The 23705-nt window shown below is 48.4% G+C and overlaps 7 protein-coding genes across 7 annotated transcripts; 5 read left to right on the forward strand and 2 right to left on the reverse strand.

Annotated features, from left to right (window-relative positions):
* Pdw03_4461 (Ribosomal protein L13, eukaryotic/archaeal) lies at positions 1-1957 on the forward strand (the record flags this gene model as incomplete). Its single annotated transcript, XM_066100753.1, has 5 exons — positions 1-138; positions 198-393; positions 446-892; positions 965-1594; positions 1650-1957. 5 exons carry the CDS (start codon positions 1-3, stop codon positions 1955-1957), a joined length of 1719 nt encoding a protein of 572 aa, XP_065956153.1.
* An 809-nt stretch (positions 1958-2766) lies between these two features.
* Positions 2767-4646, forward strand: Pdw03_4462 (SCF E3 ubiquitin ligase complex F-box protein; the record flags this gene model as incomplete). The annotated part of the gene is made up of 3 exons (XM_066100754.1): positions 2767-3498; positions 3556-4239; positions 4299-4646. The coding sequence occupies 3 exons, from the start codon at positions 2767-2769 to the stop codon at positions 4644-4646; spliced, it is 1764 nt and encodes a 587-aa protein (XP_065956154.1).
* Positions 4647-5094: 448 nt separating this feature from the next.
* Positions 5095-8034, forward strand: Pdw03_4463 (Peptidase family M28 family; the record flags this gene model as incomplete). Its single annotated transcript, XM_014675636.1, has 1 exon — positions 5095-8034. One exon carries the CDS (start codon positions 5095-5097, stop codon positions 8032-8034), a length of 2940 nt encoding a protein of 979 aa, XP_014531122.1.
* Positions 8035-10332: 2298 nt separating this feature from the next.
* Positions 10333-11097, reverse strand: Pdw03_4464 (Esterase, SGNH hydrolase-type, subgroup; the record flags this gene model as incomplete). The annotated part of the gene is made up of 1 exon (XM_014675634.2): positions 10333-11097. One exon carries the CDS (start codon positions 11095-11097, stop codon positions 10333-10335), a length of 765 nt encoding a protein of 254 aa, XP_014531120.2.
* Positions 11098-14447: 3350 nt separating this feature from the next.
* On the reverse strand, positions 14448-15834 carry Pdw03_4465 (Polynucleotidyl transferase, ribonuclease H fold; the record flags this gene model as incomplete). Its single annotated transcript, XM_066100755.1, has 5 exons — positions 14448-14580; positions 14674-14703; positions 14978-15582; positions 15642-15667; positions 15723-15834. The coding sequence occupies 5 exons, from the start codon at positions 15832-15834 to the stop codon at positions 14448-14450; spliced, it is 906 nt and encodes a 301-aa protein (XP_065956155.1).
* Positions 15835-16255: 421 nt separating this feature from the next.
* Pdw03_4466 (Fungal transcriptional regulatory protein, N-terminal) lies at positions 16256-18226 on the forward strand (the record flags this gene model as incomplete). The annotated part of the gene is made up of 2 exons (XM_066100756.1): positions 16256-16360; positions 16442-18226. 2 exons carry the CDS (start codon positions 16256-16258, stop codon positions 18224-18226), a joined length of 1890 nt encoding a protein of 629 aa, XP_065956156.1.
* A 3269-nt stretch (positions 18227-21495) lies between these two features.
* Pdw03_4467 (erythromycin esterase) lies at positions 21496-23491 on the forward strand (the record flags this gene model as incomplete). Its single annotated transcript, XM_014675630.2, has 2 exons — positions 21496-21543; positions 21647-23491. The coding sequence occupies 2 exons, from the start codon at positions 21496-21498 to the stop codon at positions 23489-23491; spliced, it is 1893 nt and encodes a 630-aa protein (XP_014531116.2).
* Positions 23492-23705: the final 214 nt, after the last annotated feature.

Raw genomic sequence — 23705 nt, forward strand, 5'->3', positions numbered from 1 at the left:
ATGTCTATTTCAAAGTCTCGGTTGTCTGGCCTGCTTGGTCATTTCACAGGTTCAACGCTGCCTATTGAACACCGAGTTAATACCCATCCGCTATCCCCGACTTTCTTTCTTCCTCGTGCTGCTGCCATTGAACCCAATGTAAGATCTTTGCATGTGGTACCTAGGTAGTACTTCCATGGTCTGACCAAGAATTACAGGCTGAGGCAATCTACCATGTAACCACCAACAACAAGATCCTTCGCAGGAGCTACGGTGAGATCGCAGACCGAGCGAGGGGCGTGGCTTACTTCCTCAAGAAACATGGGTTGAGCAGAGTGGGGATACTCTGTCCAAATACCCCAGCATTCCTTGAGTCGATTTTCGGAATTGCCGCAGCTGGCGCTGTCAACATCGGTAACTAATTTGCCTTTGGGGGACAGAAATCAATCAACTAACAAATCTGCAGCTGTCAATTATCGCCTGAAACAAGAAGATATTGCTTATATTTTTGATCATGGTGATGTAGAGGCGGTCATCGTCGACGAGGAATATGTTCCACTTCTGGAGAACTATCGATCCAAATACCCCCGCATTCCTATAATCGTAGATACCGACACTGACGCAACGGAGGGTGAGCTGACAGGTCCCTTCGATGAGGCTGTTTTGGAAGGCCTTAGGTACGATATCGACACAGGTTCTCGGGGCTGGGAAGGACTCGAGAGTCATGCTGCTGATGAAGAGTCCACACTCGCGTTGGCATATACCAGCGGGACTACAGCCCGTCCCAAGGGCGTCGAGCTCACTCATCGGGGCTGCTACCTGGCAACATTGGGAAACGTCATTAAAACTGGTCTGAACCACCACCGCGGACGTGCCCGTTATCTATGGACGCTACCCATGTTTCACGCTATGGGTTAGTGCAAATTCTTCACTTGAGTGATCCGAAAATGACCTGCATATCTAATATGTGTATTTATATATTTAGGCTGGACATTTCCATGGGCAGTCACAGCCGTTCGTGGAACCCATTATTGCCTACGCAAGATAGATTACCCCGAAATCTGGAGGTTACTGAAAGAGGAGCACATCACTCATTTCAATGCTGCACCGACTGTCAACACCTTGCTCTGCAATGCGAAAGAAGCAGAGAGGCTGGCCGAGCCTGTCCGCGTCACAGTGGCAGCAAGCCCGCCAACGCCCCTTCTCTTCGAGCAAATGACCAACCTTAACTTGCATCCTATACATGCCTACGGAATGACGGAGACATACGGCCCGATCACTAGGGGCTACTATTTGCCAGAATGGGACGCGCTCCCTCTCAAGGAGAAATACCAGAAGATGGCCCGCCAAGGCCACGGCTTTATCACAAGTCTTTTAGCTCGGGTCATCAAGACCGAAGTCCCTGAAGGGACCATCGCCGATGTCCGCAAGGATGGCCAGGAGATTGGCGAGATTGTTTTTGTTGGAAATGCCTGTGCCCGAGGATACTACAAGGACCCCGAGTCAACCCAAAAACTCTTTGCAGGAGGCGTATTGCACTCCGGAGACTTGGCTGTCTGGCATCCGGATGGTGCGGTTCAGATTCTTGATCGCGCAAAGGATATTATCATCAGTGGTATGTGTGGCGAGCAGCTCAATTTCCAAGAGTGCAGATTGCTAATAATGACTAGGCGGCGAAAATATCTCCTCCGTTGCACTTGAATCTATGCTAGTCATGCATCCTGACATTTTGGAGGCTGGTGTTGTTTCTGTTCCTGACTCCCATTGGGGCGAACGACCCAAAGCCTTTGTTACGGTGAAGGAGGGCAAGAGCCTCAAAAGCTCAGATTTGATTGACTGGGCTCGAAATTCCAGCGGAATTAGCAAGTTTATGATTCCTCGAGAAGTGGAAGTGGTTACTGAACTACCTAAGACCAGCACTGGTAAAATCCAGAAGAACATCTTGCGTGACTGGGTGAAGGGCTCAACAAAAGCTTAGAGAAACACCACGACTGGATTACATACGTTTATATCGAAACATATGATTAGATTGTGAATAGATGTGGGAGATATTCTAGAAGAAAGCAGGGCTTCCCTACAGTCCAATGTGATCAGATGTCCAGAATTCTCGCATCGAGTAACCGATTGTAGATCAAACACAAGTTCACATCAAACGACTTTAGATACTTCTTGTCTTCACCTAGCTCAGCAAGCCACTCTAATCCATGTTTTCTTCTGTAGAAAGATTTTATCTTCAAATTCCATCAAAAGGGCTATACAATCTGCAGACCCATCTCCCATCTTATCAAAACGATAAGCCGTGCTTGGCACTGACTCCGCAGCACTGTGAAACCCGGCCCTACTGCCTCATCCCCCCCTCCATTGCCGCTTTTATCCCTTCACATTTACTTGCATTGACTTTCCTGGTTAAGCATTTGCATATGACCTAAGGGGTACTTGGGGTGATGATACAGATCAGTTCAACTTCATCTTGAACGATCTGCCCTTGTACACCTCTCTCCCTTGTCATCCAAATACGCACCGCGAAACCACGCTTACCTCCCTCGTGCACCCACCTTGCTGCAGATATTTCCCGAAAATCACATTCAACTGCCAGTATTCAGAGAAAAAGGGTCCTAGGACTGCTGACTGATCAAAGACTGGCTGCATCTGTGGACCGGACTTGCCTGTTCCAGTCTCACATGCACCGCCCATGCAGAGTTACCTGAAGTTATGAGATTTCAACCATACCGACACCCGAAAAATATATTGAAGCGAACTTCAAAAAGCGAATCTACCCCGAACAGGATGCATCGGCAACGAGAAGCCGATCGATGCTCAAGTGCAGCCCCTTCCGAAACCTCTGGGTCAACGTCACCTGAACGTGCCGCCGATGATGACACCGATTTCTTCATGGCCCAGACCAACGACTCGCAATCCTCCATCGGTGTGGCCAATTTCCGCGATTCTCGCCTGTCAAGTGAACAATCCGAGCCATTGCCGCCGATCGGCCGCCTCCCACCCGAGATTCTGATCGCGATTTTCTCGAAACTGGTTGCGCCTTCAGATATGCTAAACTCCATGCTGGTGTGTCGAGGGTGGGCTGCAAACTCTGTAGGTATACTGTGGCATCGGCCGACTTGCAACACCTGGGCCAATGTGAGAAGCGTGACTACATCGTTGGGGAAGCCAGACAGTCTTTTCAACTACGCAGACCTTATCAAGAGACTGAATCTATCTGCTCTGTCAGATGATGTCAGCGATGGAACTATTCTCTCTTTCAACCAGTGCAAACGGATTGAGCGGTTGACGTTAACAAGCTGCAAGAACTTGACGGATAAGGGTGTGTCGGACTTGGTGGAGGGGAACCGGCATCTGCAAGCACTGGATGTTTCAGAATTGCGACACCTTACAGACCACACGCTCGCCACTGTATCCAGGGATTGTCCCCGTCTGCAAGGCTTGAACATCACAGGATGTTCAAAAATCACCGACGATGCTTTGCTCATTGTATCACAGAAGTGCCGTCAAATCAAAAGGGTATGTAGATTCATTGTGGGACATTGGATGGATTCCCAAGCGCTAATTGCATAATAGTTGAAACTCAATGGAGTTTCTAATGTCTCAGACCGGGCCATTCAGTCTTTTGCTGAGAACTGCCCATCTATACTGGAAATCGACTTGCATGACTGCAAACTTGTCACTAGCATATCAGTGACTCCGTTGCTTACGACACTGCGGCATCTCCGAGAGCTGAGGCTCGCACACTGCATCGAAATCGACGACAGTGCGTTCCTGTCGTTACCTTGTCAAATGACCTTTGACAGCCTTCGTATCCTGGATCTCACTGCATGCGAGAACGTTAGGGATGACTCAGTGGAGCGAATCGTGCGTGCAGCTCCTCGTTTGCGGAATCTGGTACTGGCAAAATGCCGTTTTATCACCGATCGATCTGTGATGGCCATTTGCAGGCTAGGAAAAAACCTCCACTACGTGCATCTGGGACACTGTTCGAACATATCGGACTCGGCCGTGATAAACTTGGTCAGGTCCTGCAACCGCATTCGATACATCGACCTGGCCTGCTGCAATCTCCTAACGGACCGTAGTGTACAGCAATTGGCAACCTTGCCGAAGCTCCGAAGAATCGGGCTAGTCAAATGTCAGGCAATCACCGATCTGAGTATATTAGCGTTGGCACGGCCCAAATTGGGTCATCATCCCTCCGTCAGCAGTCTAGAGCGTGTGCACCTTAGTTATTGCGTTCAGTTGAGAATGAAGGTGAGTCTTGGTCAAAAATCCTGGGGTACATGATGTGCAACACTGACATTACGAACTAGGGTATTCATGCTTTGCTAAATAGCTGCCCGCGCCTGACTCATTTGAGTTTGACTGGCGTCCAAGAGTTCCTACGAGAAAATCTCACCGCATTCTGCCGAGAAGCTCCCCCAGAGTTCACGCAACAACAACGGGACGTCTTTTGTGTGTTCAGCGGTGATGGTGTTAATCGACTCCGGGACCACTTGAACCGAAGTGAACCACACTTTCATGAAGAAGCCGAAGCCACGATGTACGATGACGACGAAGAATTGGATGAAGATGAAGGCCATATGACTGGGCTGATGAACGCAACTGTCATCAACGACGGAGATGACGATTATATCGACGTTGGGCCTTTGAACACTTGATACGATACCCCTTTCTTTGTAGTCGAAATAAGCACAGGCCCTCAGATTTCTTCCTTCCATTCACTCCCCTGTTTTCTTTGTCCGCGATCCCTATCTGGATCAAACAGGCAGACATATTTCTACCCATATGAGCAAAGATCACCTCATCCTTCTTTCTTTGTCATTGTGGGAAATGCATTAGTACGCTAGCGGTTACGGACTTGGATTTTTTTTTTGTCAATGTGTAATCGCATAGAATTTAAGCAATTCTCCTTTCTCTCACTTAATTCGCCGGACTGCAGTTGCGTTGGTGGACTTGCGCAACACATGTGTACATGTCCACGAATGTACGTAACAAGTTATGTACCGTAATGACGGTAACACCAGCTACCCCCGCATTTGCCTTTAATTCAACTCCAACTTCAACCTCCACTCCACCCATTCTCTCTTGGCTTAAATAGCACAGGGTATGGCTACCTACAAGGCCAGAAATCCTCTGGCATTCACGCCGTGGCCGGTAACAATAATCACCACGGCCGTGTACCTCGCCTTGATCATCCCACTGCTGGTGATCCACCTCAACGTACCATCCGCGCCCCAGACGAGCCCCAACGGCCTCAACCTCACAGAGGCATGGCAAGATCTTCAAAGCCTGACAAAAGGCTTTCACCCCTACAACTCGCACCAGAATGATGAGGTCCGCTTGTGGTTGCTCGAGCGCATCGACGCGATTAAGCAGTCCGCCCTATCCACCGAGGAATACCATCACGCGAAGGTGGAGAAGCCCGACGTTTTTGTGTTCGACGACCTGGTGTCTAATTTGACTTTCATTGATAAAAGTGTCGGCGTTTACTTTGAAGGAACCAACATCCTCGTCTACATTCGCGGCTCGGAAGATAGTAAACAGAATTGGTGGGAAACTCCCGGCCAGATGCCCATCGGCAAAGGAGGAGTACTTGTCAACGCGCACTACGACAGTGTTTCGACCGGGTATGGAGCGACAGACGACGGGGTCGGTGTTGTGACGTGTCTGCAGTTGGTGAAATACTTCCTGACACCGGGCCATGCGCCGCGCCGCGGATTGGTGCTTCTCTTCAACAATGGCGAGGAAGACTATCTTAACGGCGCACGCGCGTACAGCCAGCATCCGATGGCGCGCTTTGCGCACACATTTCTGAACCTGGAGGGTGCAGGCGCTGGAGGTCGTGCGACATTATTCCGCAGCTCGGACACGGAGGTTACCCAGGCGTATGCGAAATCACAGCACCCATTCGGCTCGGTGTTGAGTGCCAATGGATTCGAAAAGGGGTTTGTCAGCAGCCAGACGGACTATGTTATCCTGGACGGTATCTTGGGCCTGCGTGGTCTGGATGTCGCTTTCTTTGAACCTAGGGCTCGTTATCACACTGATCAGGATGATGCCCGACACACCAGTGTCGACTCGCTTTGGCATATGCTCTCTACTGCTGTTGCTACGACAGAGGAGCTTGTGTCTGACCACACTGATCGGTTCGATGGACATCTCCGCGATGATGGAACTGTGCCTAGCGGCTTAGGTACCCGGGCTGTTTGGTTCGATCTTTTTGGAAGTGCTTTTGCCGTGTTCCGTTTGCACACTCTCTTTGCGTTGTCTGTCACACTGCTGATTGTGGCGCCGTTGACATTGCTGGTCACCAGTATCATTCTTTCCAAGGCTGACAAGATGTATCTCTTTCGCTCATCGGCGTATTCAGAGCTCAACCACGACACCATTCCATTGCGTGGTTTGCGTGGTTTCTTCAGATTCCCGTTCTTGATCTCAATTCCAACAGCAGTGACAGTCGGGTTGGCTTATATGGTGACGAAAGTAAACCCTTTGATTGCCCACAGCAGTTCATATGCCGTATGGAGTATGATGATCTCAGCCTGGGTTTTCTTAGCTTGGTTTGTATCTCGCGTTGCAGACTTTGCGCGCCCATCAGCCTTTCATCGAGTCTACGCCTGGACTTGGATGTTTGTTCTTACCTGGTCTCTCATGGTAGTTGGCACCGTTTATGAGAACGAGGAAGGGCTCGCTGGTGGCTATTTCATGTTCTTCTACTTTGCCAGTACCTTCTTGGCCACATGGATCTCCTATCTGGAGTTGTTCTCTTTGCCAACGAAGTCAGAGTACGTCGGTAGATTAGCTGGATCACGACGGCCTAGTACCCAGGGAAGTCGCCTTGCTGCATCGGGCGACGAGCACGAGGACGATGATGCCGAAGAAGACCCGACTGAGTCAACGTCGCTCTTGCATGGCCGACACCGCCCCACCTTTGCCAACTATGTCCGCGTTGGGGTAGACCGCGCATCTCATGAACTAGATGACGAGGAAGAAGAGAAAGACCCGAACGTGTATGCACACGAGCAGGGGTGGAGTGGCGTGTTGCCGCGATGGACCTGGCTGTTGCAGCTGCTCATCACAGCTCCCGTAATTCTCATACTGATCGTGCCGCTGGCTCTTCTGATTACCAGCGCTCTCAGCCAGACCGGTCAAGACGGTAGCCCCCAACTGATTGTGTATCTCTTCATTGCCTGTCTCACTGCACTCCTTTTTGCACCCATGCTCCCATTGATCCACCGCTACACATACCACCTACCTATCTTCCTGCTTTTTGTTTTCATCGGAACAATGATTTACAACCTCGTCGCCTTCCCATTCGCAGACTCCAACCGCCTGAAGCTATTCTTCCTGCAAGAGGTCGATCTCGACAGCGGTATCTCTACTGCTTCACTGACTGGCATGCCTCCGTTTGCCAAGGATGTCACCTACGGGCTCCCTAGCGCAGCTGGCCAAAATAAGACCTGTGAATGGATTTTCCGAGGCAGAAACAAACTCCAGCGATGCTCCTGGAGTGCACCAGTACCGCACGTTGTTCCCAGTGCTGACTCTCTGCTTGCGGCTTCTGAGCTGTCGCCGAATTGGATTTCCTTCGGCATTTCCCACCCTCATCCGGACAGTTCCATTGTCCGATTCGAAGTATCAGGCCAAAACACACGTAACTGCCGTATCAACATGGACGGAAACTACATCGCGAACTTCAGTGTGGTTGGCTCCTCTGCTCCGGATCACCGCTTCCTGAACCCGTCCCCAGATGGTCTGAACCGGATCCAACTGTGGAGCCGTACATGGGACAACAAGTGGACCGTGGATGTCGATTTCTCGAAGCATGACTCGCCTAAGGCCGATGAGGTTGGCGAGTCCTCTATCACGGGCCGCATCACCTGCCTATGGAGCGACAATAACCGAATCGGTCTCATCCCCGCTCTCGACGAGGTGAGACAGTTCAGTCCGGCATGGGTGGCTGTCACGAAGTTCTCTGATGGATTGATTGAAGGATCCCGAGCATTTGAGATTGAGCGTCCGAGCCTGGGAGCTTCGAGGTCTTGAGTCTTGGTGGTAGGAGGGACCTAGTCTCTATCACTTTATTCTATGTATGATTTACGAGCTACTTCGTTTTTTCATACATCTCTTTCATTATGCTGTGCTTTGCTATGTATCATTCCACTGATGGCCATTTGTTGATTTATATTTTGGTCGAGACATTACATACCCTTTGACTACACCTTCTTAACGCACGCGTTTCGCTGTGTGACAACATCTCTACCCGGAGTAAAAAAAAGGATTTTTTGTTTCCCAAGTACGTAGTTAAAGCATAATCGGGGTCTCGTGGTAGATGTGTAGGTCATGTTGGAGGCCGGATGGGAGCTTAGCTTCAAAAGAAGTGGATGAGACGGAAGAATCAGAAGAGAACACTGCAATTGGGAACGCAGAAAAAAAGTTTTAACTGGGAACCACGAAAGATGCCCACTCATCTCATCTTGTCAATCTTGTTAACTTCCATGGTATGAGTCTTTGCACCGGGGGTTGAAGGGAAATTTTAGCAACACATTGCCTCAACTGCCTTGATTTGGGCTGTTTCATCACATCGATAAAAAGAACTTGGTAAATGAATATGATTTAAAGAGACTGTTTTACAAGAAAAATGGTGGGGGGTTGGAAGGGCGAGGCTGTTGAGTGGCATAGAACCCATGGGGCTAGAGAGACTCCAGAATATCCAATCCAACCTTGGAACCTCGGAGCATTAAGCCTCAAGTCAAACCCATCTGAGCTTTGAAGCATTCCGCGAACATGAACTTATAGGGGTTTAAGTTCTTTCTATCTACAACATTCATCCCGGAGAGACCCAGGGATATCTGGATGTGGCCAAGCGTTGGCCCTCACCAGATCTGTTGATGTCATCGGGAACTCCCTGGCGCGTGACTTGCTTACTAACATGGCCCTCCAGATGATTTTAGATGAGAGAGAGAGAGAACGTCCACTGTTGCGAACACGCCGAATCAGATTTGATTGCTCCAGACTCATTCAGAATCCTTCACCCAATGATGCTCTTCTCGAAACCCAAGCAGCGCCTTAATATTCCAATTACTGATGGGAACCCCTCTATAGCCCCCAATTCTCGCGTAACCGGGACGTGGGGACAAACCCGCGCCAGGAACTCAGTACTGCGTAGTGTTCTCGAAATTCGTAATTTCGCCATTGATACCAATGTCTCTCTAGGTGGATGGATTGATGTCAACGCCGTAGGTGTTGGAGTAGATACGTGGCTAGCCAAGATACTCTAATAGAGAACGAAAGGCTCTCAGATGCATTTGAAAGGACAGTCTTCGCCTTTGCTGTAAGTGAAGCGGAGACTTCCGGATGAGTAGAATGATACCTATTGCTACTTTGGAAGAAGACTTAGCTCTTGCGGCTTTTGTACTCGATGTAGAGCTTGAGCGATCGAAAAGAGAGGCGTTGTATCAAAAATGTCAATGTGTAATGATCTCTTTCTTTATTCGAACAAAGTAGTCAACCCACCTTATCTACAGCATTATTTAGGGTAGAAGTTTTTGAACCCAGAAAAATTTATAGATCTGCGTTGGACATGACCCCAAAGAGCACGGGTAACGCTCTCGTTGATGGCTTGCGTCGGTTGGCACTTTTAGTTGCTTACTTGCCTGGGTCGCCAGATATTCAAGGCAAATCTCGTCCCAATAATCAAGGATTTGCTTCCTATACGGGCGACCAGTGCCAAGTATGCAGGGTCCTCGCCGACGACTGAGAAATATGTACATTGTACGTTTGCACTTTTGATTGCAAGCTAAATTCGATGCTCCATGTGTGTCTGGCGCGCAAGCTTTCAAGCTCTTTGTAAAAGATCTTGAAGAGGTTCAAAATGAGTAGTAAGGGCCAAAAGCGAGTTGTTGGCGAGGAAAGGCTTGCATGAGCAGAGGGCCCAGAAAGGAGCCCTCGGCTTTCCCGTCTCCCCTTTGCAGGGCTTGCTCCAGATCACACGAACTTTTGTAACAAACTGTAGGCTTCTGATCGGCCCATCTGCAATCTTTCACAACGCAGTGCCCAGGAGTCCCAACACCTTTAGTAAGTCATGGTTGCGGCCTGGGGATGCAAAAAGCTGGGTACGTAAGCCCAGTCAAGGCCCTGGCCCGGCATTCTATGATGCAGGCATGACGAAGGACGGCAAATTCAACTCCTTTGTTTTGACGGGGTTAGGAGAACTGAGCCACCTACTCCCAGACAGCCCTAGTCAATGCTGGTTACCCTGATAGTATTTCACACCTGCTTTATCTTGTTTGACAATCATAGTCGCCAAGTAATACCACACAGCGCATACTCTGATGAGTATATTCACAGCGATGCTTTGGATAATGTGCTCTTGCGGATAGTCTCAACTAGAATACCCGCTACGGCCTTCATCCCATCAAGATTCGGATGGAGAAGCGGCCCCAACTCAAATCCTCCAACCCAGGGCTCTTTGCTGCCAAGTGCATGTTCCTGGCTGAGTTGGTGAATAGGGACTGTCTCACACCAATCGGTTCGGCCTTCCACAGCAACAGTATATGCACGTTGTAGAACAGACGCCACACCGCGGTAATGTTGGATTCTCTCTTGGGTCAGTGGGATATCCCCACTAGTTTGAGTGCCAGGTCCCAGAACAGCAAGATATTCGACAAGGAAGATTCGAGCTCCTGGGGCCTTTTTGTGTATCTGGTCGAGGACTCCCCCTAGCCGTTCTGCCAATTCGCTTGGTGATAGTGACATGGACGATTGGAGCTCGGCATCGCAAGCATCGGCGATCATGCCGCCGATATAATTTATGTCATTTCCTCCAGCAGTCACAGTGATGATGTTGGCATCTTCGGGGAGGTCGGAGATTTGCGGTGGGAAGGTCATATTGAATGGAGTAGACTGTGAATCGACTGTTATGTTGAGCAACGTTGCACCAGAAACAGACAGATCAGTGAGATCAGCTCCCAAGTGCTGCGCCAGAAGATGGGGGTAATTCTGCCCTGACCGCAATGCAGCATGTGGTTCGATTTGGGGGGGAATGTCAGGGCCAGCGGCAAAGGAGCTGCCCAGACTTGCAATTTTGAATCTCTTTTGAAATTCCATGGTCATGGTCAGATGTTCCCGCACATAGAAGAGCAGAGGAGCAGGGTAGGGCAGTGTGGCTTGACTTGTCGTTGGAGAACGTAGCGTTGGCAGAAACCACGGTTGGGAGAAAGTGGATGCCTAAAATATAAGGCCTAGCTACTCACCCAAAGCCCTTGAAACTCTTTTTATCTAAGCCCCTCCCCCAGCAACATTCGAGAGAACAGCCTGATATTTGCCCGACTTGTGTAGTTCCACAAATTTGGCTGGTAAAACGCAGTGCCAATTATACTGTGATGTTTGAACAACGTAAAAAAAAAAAAGGGTAGAATTTGCCTATGTGTGATTTCTTTGTGCTTTTGACACGGACTGCCTACTTTGCGGCTGGCACCGTGAGCGCTACAAGTTCTTATTTCCTGAAGGCTCTAGTGAGTCATTGCGGAGATGCAAAACATAGTTCCGACACTATGATAGGGCAAGAACTATCGTCGTGATTGGATTAATAGGATTGTCCAAGTCTCTGCATGAACTAGGGGGCCTAGGTCCTGGTCAAGTGTCAGGCAAGAGTACTATCTCCATCACTGCTCTCAGGAAGCTTTCTTTGGTGGGCGGACCGGGGTTCAAGGCGAGAAGCACAGTTTGATTAGTGGAGGGCAGCCATCGTGTGATATTATCGGAAAGGTCATTTGGATCTTCCAGGTGGAAGTTTGCACGCCACGTTTGTCACCAACCGCTTGTATCCCCTTCGGTCTGCCGCAATATCAGCAGATTAGCACAGGACTGGGACTTTTGCTACTGCATCTTAGTTTCCTTTGATAAGATTAGAGTTCGAGGAGACTTCGATATTGTTTAGAAGAGATCACACAGGAGAACAAATCTCACCGGGTGAGGGAAGTGGGAAATCGTTGAGAGGGGACGTGTCTCCTCAGCCTCCAATGTGCAATGAAATAGATTCAAGTCGAATACAAATGTAGACTGGCGCTTTTATCCCAAATTTCCAACTTTGCCAGTCTGATGAGCGAAACTTATTCTCCACTGTTGGAGGCCCAACATACTTCTTGTACCTCCAGGCCCAGTACCATCCAGACGCAAGTAGCGTAAACGCAACCAACACCACCGGTGCGTAATTGACCGGTTCTGCATTCACAGGGATTGTAGAAGGCATGCAAAATAATGGAATGACAAGAATGCTCCATCCTAAAAATGAAGATGCAGTTGGCAATGGCAATAAATCGTGCTAGATTTTCCATGCTTGCCCAATGCCACAATATTGCAAGCCAGCCCGAGTGTACCAAGGTCAAATTGACCATTTCTTATCTGCCTTCGACCTCCAGCAATAGACACAGCAATTGGACAAGCATACCTGATAGTCAAGATTATAACCCGGACGCCCGTGAAAGCATTGAATGCATTGAATGCATTGAATGCATTGAATGCATTGAATGCATTGAATGCAGTAGTTGAGCCGAAGTCAATGAATTCAAGTTATGTTTGTACAACCATACCAAGCATCATAGCATTAAAAGGTTCCCTGTCTCTGTTTACCTGCCTCCGCCACATGGAGCCTGATATACGCCCATTGCGAGCAAACACTCATGTGCTTCGGGAGACTGCAGTGGTACAACCTATGACATAGAATAGAGAGAGCACTATCAATGGCAGAAGAAGCAAGAATGATCCCACTGGACTTCCAATCGCGGATTTGATAATACTCGGAACTGATTGACCATATTCGAAAGCCGCCAAAACCTTTGTGTCGGGGAGCACAAAAACCAATGAATAAGGAAGAGAAATCCGGCCAGGGTGTTTATAATAACCGTTTGAACTATTGCTTTGGGACTTGTGTTGAGGGTTGCTGGATTCCATCACACATGCTTTGAAGAATCAGTCAAACGCTTTTCACAGTGTGTAATGAGACAGGAGATGTTGCTCTGTGGTAGAAATCAATGTTATCTACCAAATTACCATGCCAGTAGAGGAAGTGCTATAGGCTCCTGGAGCAGATTTGGAAACATTGATCCATACAGCGAGAAAAAGAGTACTCCCTAAATTGACTGCAAGTGTGATAGTGATATTTCCAACAATATCTGACCAACCGCAGATCCACGAGGCAATTCTTCGATATGAAGGTGAAGATAGCATAAAGGTTTGGTAGTAGACCCCTCCAGCAGTTGGATAGACCGAGGTTATTTCGCCGAGTAAGGCAGCCACACACGTAGTAGTCAAATAGACGGCAAGCCATCCCCAAACATTGTTGACGGGGCCTCCCCGAACGAGAGGGTAGGTGAAAGTCGTAGCCATTCCGTACGGAATTGTTGCGAGTATGAAGAACATGAAAACTACCTGAAGCGTGGAGCGATTTTAAACAAGTTCAGGCTCGTAGCCTAGAGCTTCCAGTGCCCCATATACTGAAGTTTGCTTGCCTTCTTCGATGCTGAGAAATTCCTCTGGTGGATGGGGCTTGGATCATTTCGTCTTCGAAGAACGACGAATCTGGGCGCCGATTTCGTCTGCCATAACAGAAGTTCCACGAAATTGGGACGAGTAAAAAAAAGAGACAAAGTCTCCTAGAGAGAAGTTCTATAGCAAAGCTAGGTCAGAATTCTGAGCTTCAGGCATTCAACCCCCGAGTTTAGCCAAATAACCACACCTTGAGAGGAATTTTGGGACACAATAACCATTAAGAATCTGGGAAACTTATCTCCTCTTCTGGTCAGGGGGGAGTCCTGCACGTAACTACTCATTAACGCTTGAGCATATTGACGATTGAGGATAAATTTTACTCAAAGCGCTGTCCCATATCTCTCCAAAGTACGTTCCCTAACAAGGTATCATCCACCAAGTGTAGAACTGGATTTACGCCGAGATAACATTTGTCAGGAAGTTTCAATGGCTTTAGGTAGTCACATCTGACATGAAGATAAGACGAGCAGAGAGATTAGACAGCACGTCTGAGCTGAACCATAGATGATCCTCTCCATGGAAGACTCAAGATTAACTGCCCAGGCTAGTACAAAATAGGCTAGAGCCTTAACCCTAATGCGTGGTGGCTCCGCTATACCAAATGAGGATGTGGCCTCCATGTAGATCCCTCCCGAGCCGTCCATGTTGTACTTACCCACGCTGTGAGAGATACATGGATTTAAATTAGGATTGATTGGTTCGGAGGCTAGTCTAGGATGGCTCGACAGTTGACATTGATAAGGGGATATAACCAAACTACGAACTCTCGGTAGGCCAATATCGTAGCATCGAGGAGTTTTAACCGGCTGGAGTTACCCGTTCAAGATTCCCCTCCCAACAGAATAAAATAAAAAAGACATTCTTCTCCGCAAACATGATGTCATAATAAGACACAGTGCGGAGAGAAATCAATCCAGACGCGGTTGCCATTGACTGATAATTGTCACGTGGGGCATTCTGTTTTTCACACCAAGAACGAAGTGGAATTTTCGAAACGTGGAGGGCTCCTCCCCAAGAATGAATGTTACAATCTGCCCCGTTCTAAAAATTCGCAAGGTGTCAGATCTAAACTCTCACATGCCAATCCCCGTAACCTTCCAAGTCATGTCCATAAAAGAAATACTTGATACCCACCTAGGATAGTGATAAGTGACAGAAATCTGACTGTATGAAATGTATTTGTTGAAATGACAGGTATCAAATTCTCTAGTATGTCAAGCAGCCATACAACCTAATGTTTGACAGGTTGATGGTTTGGTGTCGTATGCCATCTGGTGCAGCATGCTTCATGAGCTCTTTCCATGGTATGAACCATTCATTGTCACGCTTTGTGGGTGTCCTATTCAGGATATATGCTGCAGTATTGACTGTTTCAGGCCATAAGTTGTGTGGTAGCTCTGTGTCGTTGATCAATGCTCTCGCAGTTCGAACTACCAACCCCCCAGATCTCTCGGCAGGACCGTTCATCTCTGGTAGGTTAGGTGGTGAGTGCTCGATGGTACACCCTTCGGCTTCTATCATTGCTTCCACTTCGTGACCGGCGCTTCGCTTGTTGTTGTAGTGGAACACTCTGATCTCGATTTTTAACCAGTTTCTCACTAGCGCTCGGAACTTCCTAACCGCCATCTGGCATTCATTCTTCCTTGTGTGTGTGAACACAAAGTGGCACTTAATACCATCAAGGTAGAAATGTGTTAACCAGATATGGCCGTTGTATGCTGGCTGATTTTGAACCAGGTCGAAGTGTACTCGTCCAAATACACCATATTTCTGGCCTATATGCCGGCGAGAGATCTGCTTCGGGGCGTCTGCCAATTGACAAGCTTCGCATGCCTGCTTCTCTTTGCCAGGGTTACTTTCAATGGTGATCCCTTCAGTCATTTCTGCCAGCTTAGCAATGCGCTGTTGACCAATGTGGCCTAGGCGCCTATGCCAGGTGTGAGTTGAAGCTTTAGCTCTTGGTTCCTGAGCTGACTTCTTCATCTCTGAATATTTGGTTGCAAACATCAAGTCGTCTGGTGTCAATGTTGGGTACTGAAGCCCCTTCGGTTGCGTGAGCCAGGTAAGCTTTTGCTCTTGGTACACTTGGTATACCGCTTTACCTTCTCTTGTCTCGATGCAGTTTGTCCTGAAGTTCACCAGTACTCCCCCTTTCATCATCAATCCATGGGATATCAGATTACTGTGGAAATTGGGAGAGTATCTCACATCGTAGAGCTCCATTCTCACTGCCTTTCCATTGCTAGGGTTGACACCATAGATGTCGACAGTGCCTACCCCGTCGACCAAATACATTTCATACAGTCAGATTTCTGTCAATAAGTACCTGGTGGAGCGTATGGCCATCTTTAGAGATGTTGATGGCCTAAAGGTCACCCAATGAGAAGTTTATTACAAATGCTTGAAACGTCTCTGGTCACGCGCATGCTGAATTAAAAGCGCTAGTACATATTAGGAAAAATAATCCGCTCCAAAGCGTATCTTTGAACCTTTTTTGGATTAGCGCAAAAGGAAGGTGCGGGGAGATAAAGTCAGCCGCTTCAAACCAATCGGGGGAGTATCAAAGATGAGGCGTTGCTTATCGGCAGGTGATCGGATCCCGGTTCATACACCGGCCTTCGAGTACTTCGATCGGGTTCTCATCCGATCCCCCATTATCTCAGACGTTTTTTCCTCTTTCAGCGAAACATTTCCAAATATCTTTGCTTTAGGGATCATGGAGAACACAAAGAGATTAGCTTCTTCGCAAAAGAAAAGGCAGAATCCCAACCGGTGCCGACCAAAATCAAGAGGGGGCTGCCAGAGGTGCAAGCAGCGGCGAGTAAGTCGAGGTGAAAGATACACAGTTGCTCCTTCATCTATGAAGGCCTTCTTTGGATTCCAAAAATTAATACTTGTTCAGCGCAGATGTGATGAGGCAAAGCCAAGCTGTCAGGAATGTACCAAGCGAGGACACATTTGCCCCGGTTACCAAAAGCAGAGCTTGCAGTGGCGACATGTTTTCAAAAGCAGCGAAGACCCAAATCAGCCAGCACCACCGATTGAGCCTCCCGAATCGGCCGCGACCGAGTGTTCCGAAGTGAACAATCCTATGCAGGAGGAAAAAGTCAATATTCAAAATGAACCCCAGAATATCTGGGATACGGCCAGCCCAAACCTATTTGATCAACTGCCGGATTTTGATGAGCCAACAGATGCCTGGTTCTATACCGAGCCAGGATCTATTGGCACGGCTTTAGTGAAACCTGATGCCAAATTAGATGGATTGTCGATTCTGCGCCAACGACTGGCCAATACATCGGTCCCCTCCTTTCTCATCCAACTACCAGTGATGTTGGTGCAATATTACTTTCATACGGTTTGTAACCAATGGTCATCTTTTGACTGTCCTCTCAATCCTTTCCGAATTATTGTTAGCCGGCTCTGGAGTCGAAATGCGGCAATTTACTTTGCTATCCAGAGCATGTCAGCTGCCTCGTTGGCTAACGATTTTCCAACCATGCGAGCCATCGGAATACAGACACAGCAGCAAGCAATCGCGTGCCTGAATAACAGTGTCCAAAAGGATTCCACTCAGAAAGATGATGAATACTTTCTGGCACTGCTCATGATTGGATCCACCACTGGATGGCACAATGCTTCCGATTTGGGGCTTCCATATCTGAGAGCGGCTCAAGATCACCTTCTGAAACAAGAGCGCGAGTGTAAGAATGCAAACTCTGCCCTCGCAAAACAACATCCACTTTTCAAACAGTGCCTCCTTTGGTGGAACCTACTAGCTGCCTTTGTGGCAGAAGAGTCGCCTATTCTGGACGTGGACAGCTATATAGAAAACAGCGACTCAGATCTCTCAGTCTATCTTGTCGATGGACAGGTCTTACCGCATCCATGGACTGGATCTTTCAGATACTCATTGAGTCTCTTCTATCGAACTGCAAGAGTAGTTCGGGCCGCAAGAACTTCCCACCGCCGAATACCAGCAGCTTTGGATCCCGCTTTGCTTGACTTGAGCTCCATGGCTGAAGAACTCGATCTCAGACAGAAAGCCGAGCAACTTGAGGACAAAATTCTTTTTACGGGCTTCTCATTCTATTGTGGGCCTGTCGACATCGGCGATTCAAACACCCCACCTTCGCATTTTCTTACGTTGGCCGAGGCATATCGCTGTACAGCACTGTTGCAAATTTACCATGTCTTCCCATACATCCTTGAGGAACGACTACGATCTAATCAAACCGCGGATAGCGAAAATCCGATCCCGGCCCTCTTTTTGCTATTGTTCCCAATAGCCGCTGAATGGTCATCGTGCTCGGTGGATGACGCACGACACACCCTGGCACTTCACATTGTATCCCTTTTGGAGCAGCTTCCTTCAACATCTGGAACAAAGGTTTTGCAGCCCGTAGTTTTGGCTTGCATCTCTAGTGACCTTGTGTTCTCGTCCGGGTCTGTGCTTGGCGCCACAGAAAATGCGATTCCCAATCTGAATACACTGGATGTTGAAATTGCCCAGGCCAGACGAAAGGTTAAAATGCGGTTGTCTGAGCTGATCTTAATTCTACCAAAACTACCAATGCAACGCATCTATAAAGTTGTGCATGAGACTTGGGATCGTGCAGACTCTGGTTTAGAAGAGTTCTGGCTGGATGTTATGTTGGATTTGAATTTGGAAACTATTATGGGATAGGCTCAGCGTTGCATACAAAGTCTTGTTTTTCTAGCCAATGTATTGATCTGTTACCAACATTTTCGATTTGAATCCCCTTGATGAAATCTTTTTCAGAAAACGCTTTAATCTTATAGATGACTCGCCCATGAATGTCACTTAATGACCACCTGGCCTATTATTTAAGTCCAAAAACGCTCGGATGACAAATTGAAGGATGAGATGACAGCATTTCTATTATGGTATGGGCTCGAGAATGAGATTGTAGCTACGGTTATGGTCCTCCTTAGCGTTATGATTTCGCCAACCATGAGAACGTTGTCAACATCAACCATTGAACTGACAAGTCCAAGACACATCTGGAAGGATGTCACTCGTGTTGCATGGATACATCAAACGCCAAATTGATGTGATCACCTTGATGATGGATCACACGATGCAACGAAACGAACCTCCCAGTGAGGCACTATCAACCAATCATCTCTTTGTCCTCGACACTGAGAAGCTTCTCTGTACTGACCGAAGGCCTTCAAGTCTAATGGCATACTATCGCTCTACCCCAAAGATGGTAGACAACCACGAAACCCTTGGCCTCTGTGCCAGCTTTGCAGTCAATGAACCGAAAGCATGGAGACTCTAGCCAGAAATCTACCTGGGGCTACAATAACTTCCGAGCCACCAATTATCCCCAAAAGAAACACTGGGTCGTGTGCCAAAGTGACACGCTAGTGGTAGTGAAGCCTATTGCACTTTCTTTGCAGCAATGATTGTATGAACCTGAAATTGCATCTGCATACATTCTTGTGACTGGATAATAAAGCTTAAACGTCTACGGAGTGTGATTTGAAATGGCCCAAGGCAAGACCAGACCGACCCTCCATCATATCTATGCAACCTAATACATTGGCCAACCACCGCTTGCATTGATGACCTGGCCGGATACCCATGAGGCATCGGGTCCTGCCAACCATCCAACGATTCTCCCAATATCCTCCGTTGTGCCAAGTCACTGCTCGATAAATGTCGTCATTTTCTACATTTTGGCACTTTCCTCGGGGATGTTGTCCAGCATATCGCTAGGTACAGATCCTGGCGCCACAGTATTGACTGTCATGTCATCCCCGCCCAGCTCACTGGCCTCGGTGTGGATGAAGCTTTCGACAGTGGCCTTGGAAGCGCTGAAGAGGCTGATCATAGCCCTCAGTTTTTCGACAAGCAATCAATTTGCTTCGGTCTGAGATCTAGGTGATGGACACCGGGCTCTCGAGTTCTCGTTTTCCAACAATACCAATTAAAATAATGACTGCGCAAGATTGTAAATTCTTCCTTACAGTCGCACGGCGGGCAAGCTCCCATGCAATGCCAGCACCAATTCCACGAGATGATCCCATTAGTATCGCTCGCTTGCTTTGGAAAGGAAGGGCGAAATGGCTTGCGAGGTCCCCCATTGTGTCGGACGTTAAGGATGATGCTAGTTTGCGAAGATCCGCGATTCAAATTGAGGTCCACTGTTCCTTTAGATTTTTCTTGGGATAAAAAGGGAGAGATGTCTAATGGAGAGTTTTCAAAGGGACTGCAGCGCCAGCATTCTTGAACTCCGTCTATTTGTTGTTTAATGACGTCTTTGAATTGGGATTCGGTGATAGGGCGTTAACGACGAGATTGGAGGGAAGGTCATGTGCCGGTGTATTAGGGCGCCATTAGGACCTGCTCACTTAGCTGGTTAGCGGCTTAGGCCAGTCCAGTGGTACGGATTAGATACAACTCTACCACATTCAACCCCCGCTTGACCAAATTTATTTTTGGTCCAACATCCTTCTCTATATATTTGGCAACATTCCTCAAGATCGTTCAAGATTGCCGCCGGTTGAGGAGCATTGGAGATCAGACACACTTGATCCGAGATCATGTACGGTCTGCCGAGAGCGAGGGTAATAGTATTATCAAGCAAGTACAGATTGCCCCAGAGACGCCTTCTGGTTCCAGTGGATTTTCTCGATAACCCCCAGTTGTCTCAATCTATCTGCATGCCTTGTGGCTCGGCCATACGTATGGCAAAGCTGATGGCGAGCCAGCTCCCTGCGACTTGTCTGATGTGTAACAGATGTCGCGTAACCACCAAACCTGCTCTGGCACGATCCAAACTCTCGCCGTGGAAGGAGGGTAAGATGACGATCGCTGCCCTGATAGCCCAGGAAAAACAAAGAGATGCCTCTTCCCTTTCCTTCCGCTTTTCGGGCGATGAGATGGTAAGACACTCCAAGAGAACGCTAAAAGCGAGAATCATAAAAGAAAGAATAATCCAGCGAAGACCTACTCAGACAGTTTCTTCAAGTCCACAATAGGGGCACTAGAGTTCTGCATTTTGAGACGTGAAGAGTTCGGGGTGAACCGTATCAATAGCCCAGTTGATCTCGGTCAGGAAATCAATCAGCCCACCAACGGCCATTTCATTTCGTGGTAAGAGACCACACAAGTCCCAAACATGGATCAAAAGACCCAGAATCATTCAACATGATTGCAGGGAATCCTTGCTAGACAGCAGGCTCATAGGAGCAGATCGGAAGCTGACTCTGAATCATGCGGGCTGCCACCTGGTAACCAAAGAATTACAGAAGAAGCTATATGCTCGCCGTGCAAGATTCAGCTGCCCCAACATTGTGCCCTGAGTATCTGCTATAGGACTTCACTGTTAGCCATGATCAACGCTAGGTCGAGAGTCGAGTGCCACCCTATTTCTCTTTCTTCTATTGGTGTACATTGTTTCATGATCGAAAGGCAAGCAGCGAGTAGCCAGAAGTTGTTGAGTATTTGTTTCCTATTTAGTCTCCAATTGAACAAGAGTTGAACAAATCCATGTTTTTGTTTGCCGTTGATTGATGAATTATTATCACAAAACTCGAAAAGATACTGCCACGCATGTAATCTTTGTGGGCCTGCTTGTTTGCCTCAGATGTTAGGCCTTTCAGCTCTCAGAGTATGTAAAGAGCGAAGATAGATTAACCCGGAGTCGCCAAAGAAGACTAAGGAAACGGATCTGTCGAAAGAGTAAGATTAAAAGGTGAAAGATGAAGATCAAGAAAAGAGTGCTCCGTAATGAAAGTATGAAAGTAGCCAGGGAGATTAGTGCTGAGTCATCTGACGTCAAGCGCGTTGTTTACATTTTGGGCTCGCTTCGACTTTTGATGCCTCCTCACAGCCTACCTCGACCCAGTGACCCCCTGCACTGCTTCTTCACGCTATTGTAATCTGCTGATATCTGTTGATTCCTCGCATTCGCGTCTTTGATTATGGCGATCCGCCGTTCTGCGCGCATTCGTGCCAAGGGCACCCCGGAGGTAAGCAACATAGCAACAACACCTGTCGTGGGACATATTGAGGCCTTGCAATCCTAGAAATCACGGCAAACTAACTTGTATTGTTTTTTTGGGGTTTTTTCAGGTTGAAGACTTGACCCCTCAGCCAGTCGCAGCTTCCAGACTTTACTCTGTTGCCGAAGGCGAAGAGACTGACAGCTCTGAACTCCCACACTTCCAAACCCCCCTGAGGAAAACTCCTTCTCAAAAAACGCCTCGTGCGTCTATTCAGCAAAAGCGTGCTAGTATGAGGACACCGACTAGTGTGACTGCGGCTCGTCCGTCCCGCGAAGAAATGCATCCCAGCAAGGCACAACAAAGCACAACAAAGCACGCAGATTTGGGTCTGCTCCTCGGGTTCAACCCCATTAAGAAAGATGCCAATGGTAATATAGTCAAGCATGGCATCAGTGACGACACCCCGACCAAATCCAAGGCCTCTCCCGCGACCGACCAATTTGGGACCCCAGGATTCGAATACAAGTTTCACTCCCAGGAGACTGAACTCAGCAACGAGGCCAAACTGCTGATGGAAAGCGTCCGTGCTGACGCTGCTCGAATTAAGGCGCAAATGGTCCAAAGCAACTCAGAGCAAGAGCATGAAGATCACAAGGCCCAACAGGTTCAAGAAGACCGGAAGATCGCCATGCCACAGGGGAAGGCCAACCGCTTCAGCGATATCCACATGGCCGAATTCAGAAAGATGGACTCCATTGCTGGGCACGCTTCGTCTTTCCGGGCTACTCCCGGTCGTTTCCAGCCTGTTACCAAGTCTCTGAAGCGGACCAAGTCCAAGGCGCAGCTTGACGAACCAGAGAGCCAGAACTCGTCCCCTTCTCGCTCTGCCACTAAGATCTCAAAGCTATCCACCCCCACAGCCGCTACAACAGCTAAGCGTATCAAGCACAATCAAAGCGATGATGCATCCACTCGTCATGAATCTAAGGATCAAACACAGAAGGTCGAAACCCCTCGCCGACCTGCAGGTCCTCGCCCTCGCCCTCGCCCTCGCACAAACATTCGCAGTTCCCTCCTGACACCCACACATGCTTCGCTTGCTCGTACGACCTCTACCAGCATCAAGGCACCGAGAACCTCAATGATTCCATCCTTGAGGTTATCTCCGGTTGCCAAAACAATGGCATCACCTCGAACTCCTCACACTGATTTCAACCCACGCCTCAAGAACAAGTTACCCACCCTTGGTAGCCTTAGGTCTATTCTTCGTCAGCGCCAACCTCTTTTCTCCCGCGACCCTGCCAAAATTGCATCTGGTACCCACGTTGCAGCGCCCGATTTCAATCCCAAGTCGCTCTTTGGAGGAGCTGGTGATATAAGCGACTCTGCTCCAACCCCTTCGCCAAAGAAGCACGTTGAGTTCACCCCAAGTGTGAAATCTCACCATGAACTTGCTGTCGCCTCACCCTCTCCTTCCAAGGCCTCTTCCGCTCAGCGTCGTTCCATGGCTGGAGATGTGGTCTATCCCACTCTCCCCGCTCTCACTCCCGAGAAGAACTCGGCTGTCTTAACGTCCAGTACTCCTACTTCTGCAATTAAGTCTATTCGTCATGTTCGCAAATCGGATGCCGGTGAACAGCCCGCTCCTTATCAAGAGCTTCCCGTGGTGACTCATGGCATTGCTCATGGCATTGCCAATAAGAAGCGGCACCGCAGCGAGATAAATGACGAGGATTCTCCCAGCGCGACAAATAGTGAGAATGTGCCGCCCATCGATGTACAGTCTGATGAGCGCAGCAGCAAGAGGTTCAAATCCAACCCGCCCACTCCAAGCCCGGTTAAAAAGCGTCTTACCAAGACTCCTGTGCGTCCTTCTGGCCAAAATGTCACACCAGCTAGCAAGAAAAAGAGTCGTGGTGTTCTCAGCATGAGCCGCCTCAACATGCTTTCGAAGCCGAAGAGACAGGCCTGAACATGCAATGACCTGATGAGTACACACCGGGCGCGCTAGGCAGCGCCTTGATGACTTAATTTTTTCAGCCTTATGATCAACCTAGTGCCTGATTTTTTGTTGCTACTTTTTTTTCCCCCTTCTGGGCCCTTGCAGCCCAGCACATGCTGCAGTAATGCTCTTCTGTGGTGTCAACGAACCAACATTTCCAGTCTTGATTTGTATCTACACTAAC

Source organism: Penicillium digitatum, chromosome 1 (assembly GCF_016767815.1).
Source record: "Penicillium digitatum chromosome 1, complete sequence".
In the NCBI taxonomy this organism is placed as follows: domain Eukaryota; kingdom Fungi; phylum Ascomycota; class Eurotiomycetes; order Eurotiales; family Aspergillaceae; genus Penicillium; species Penicillium digitatum.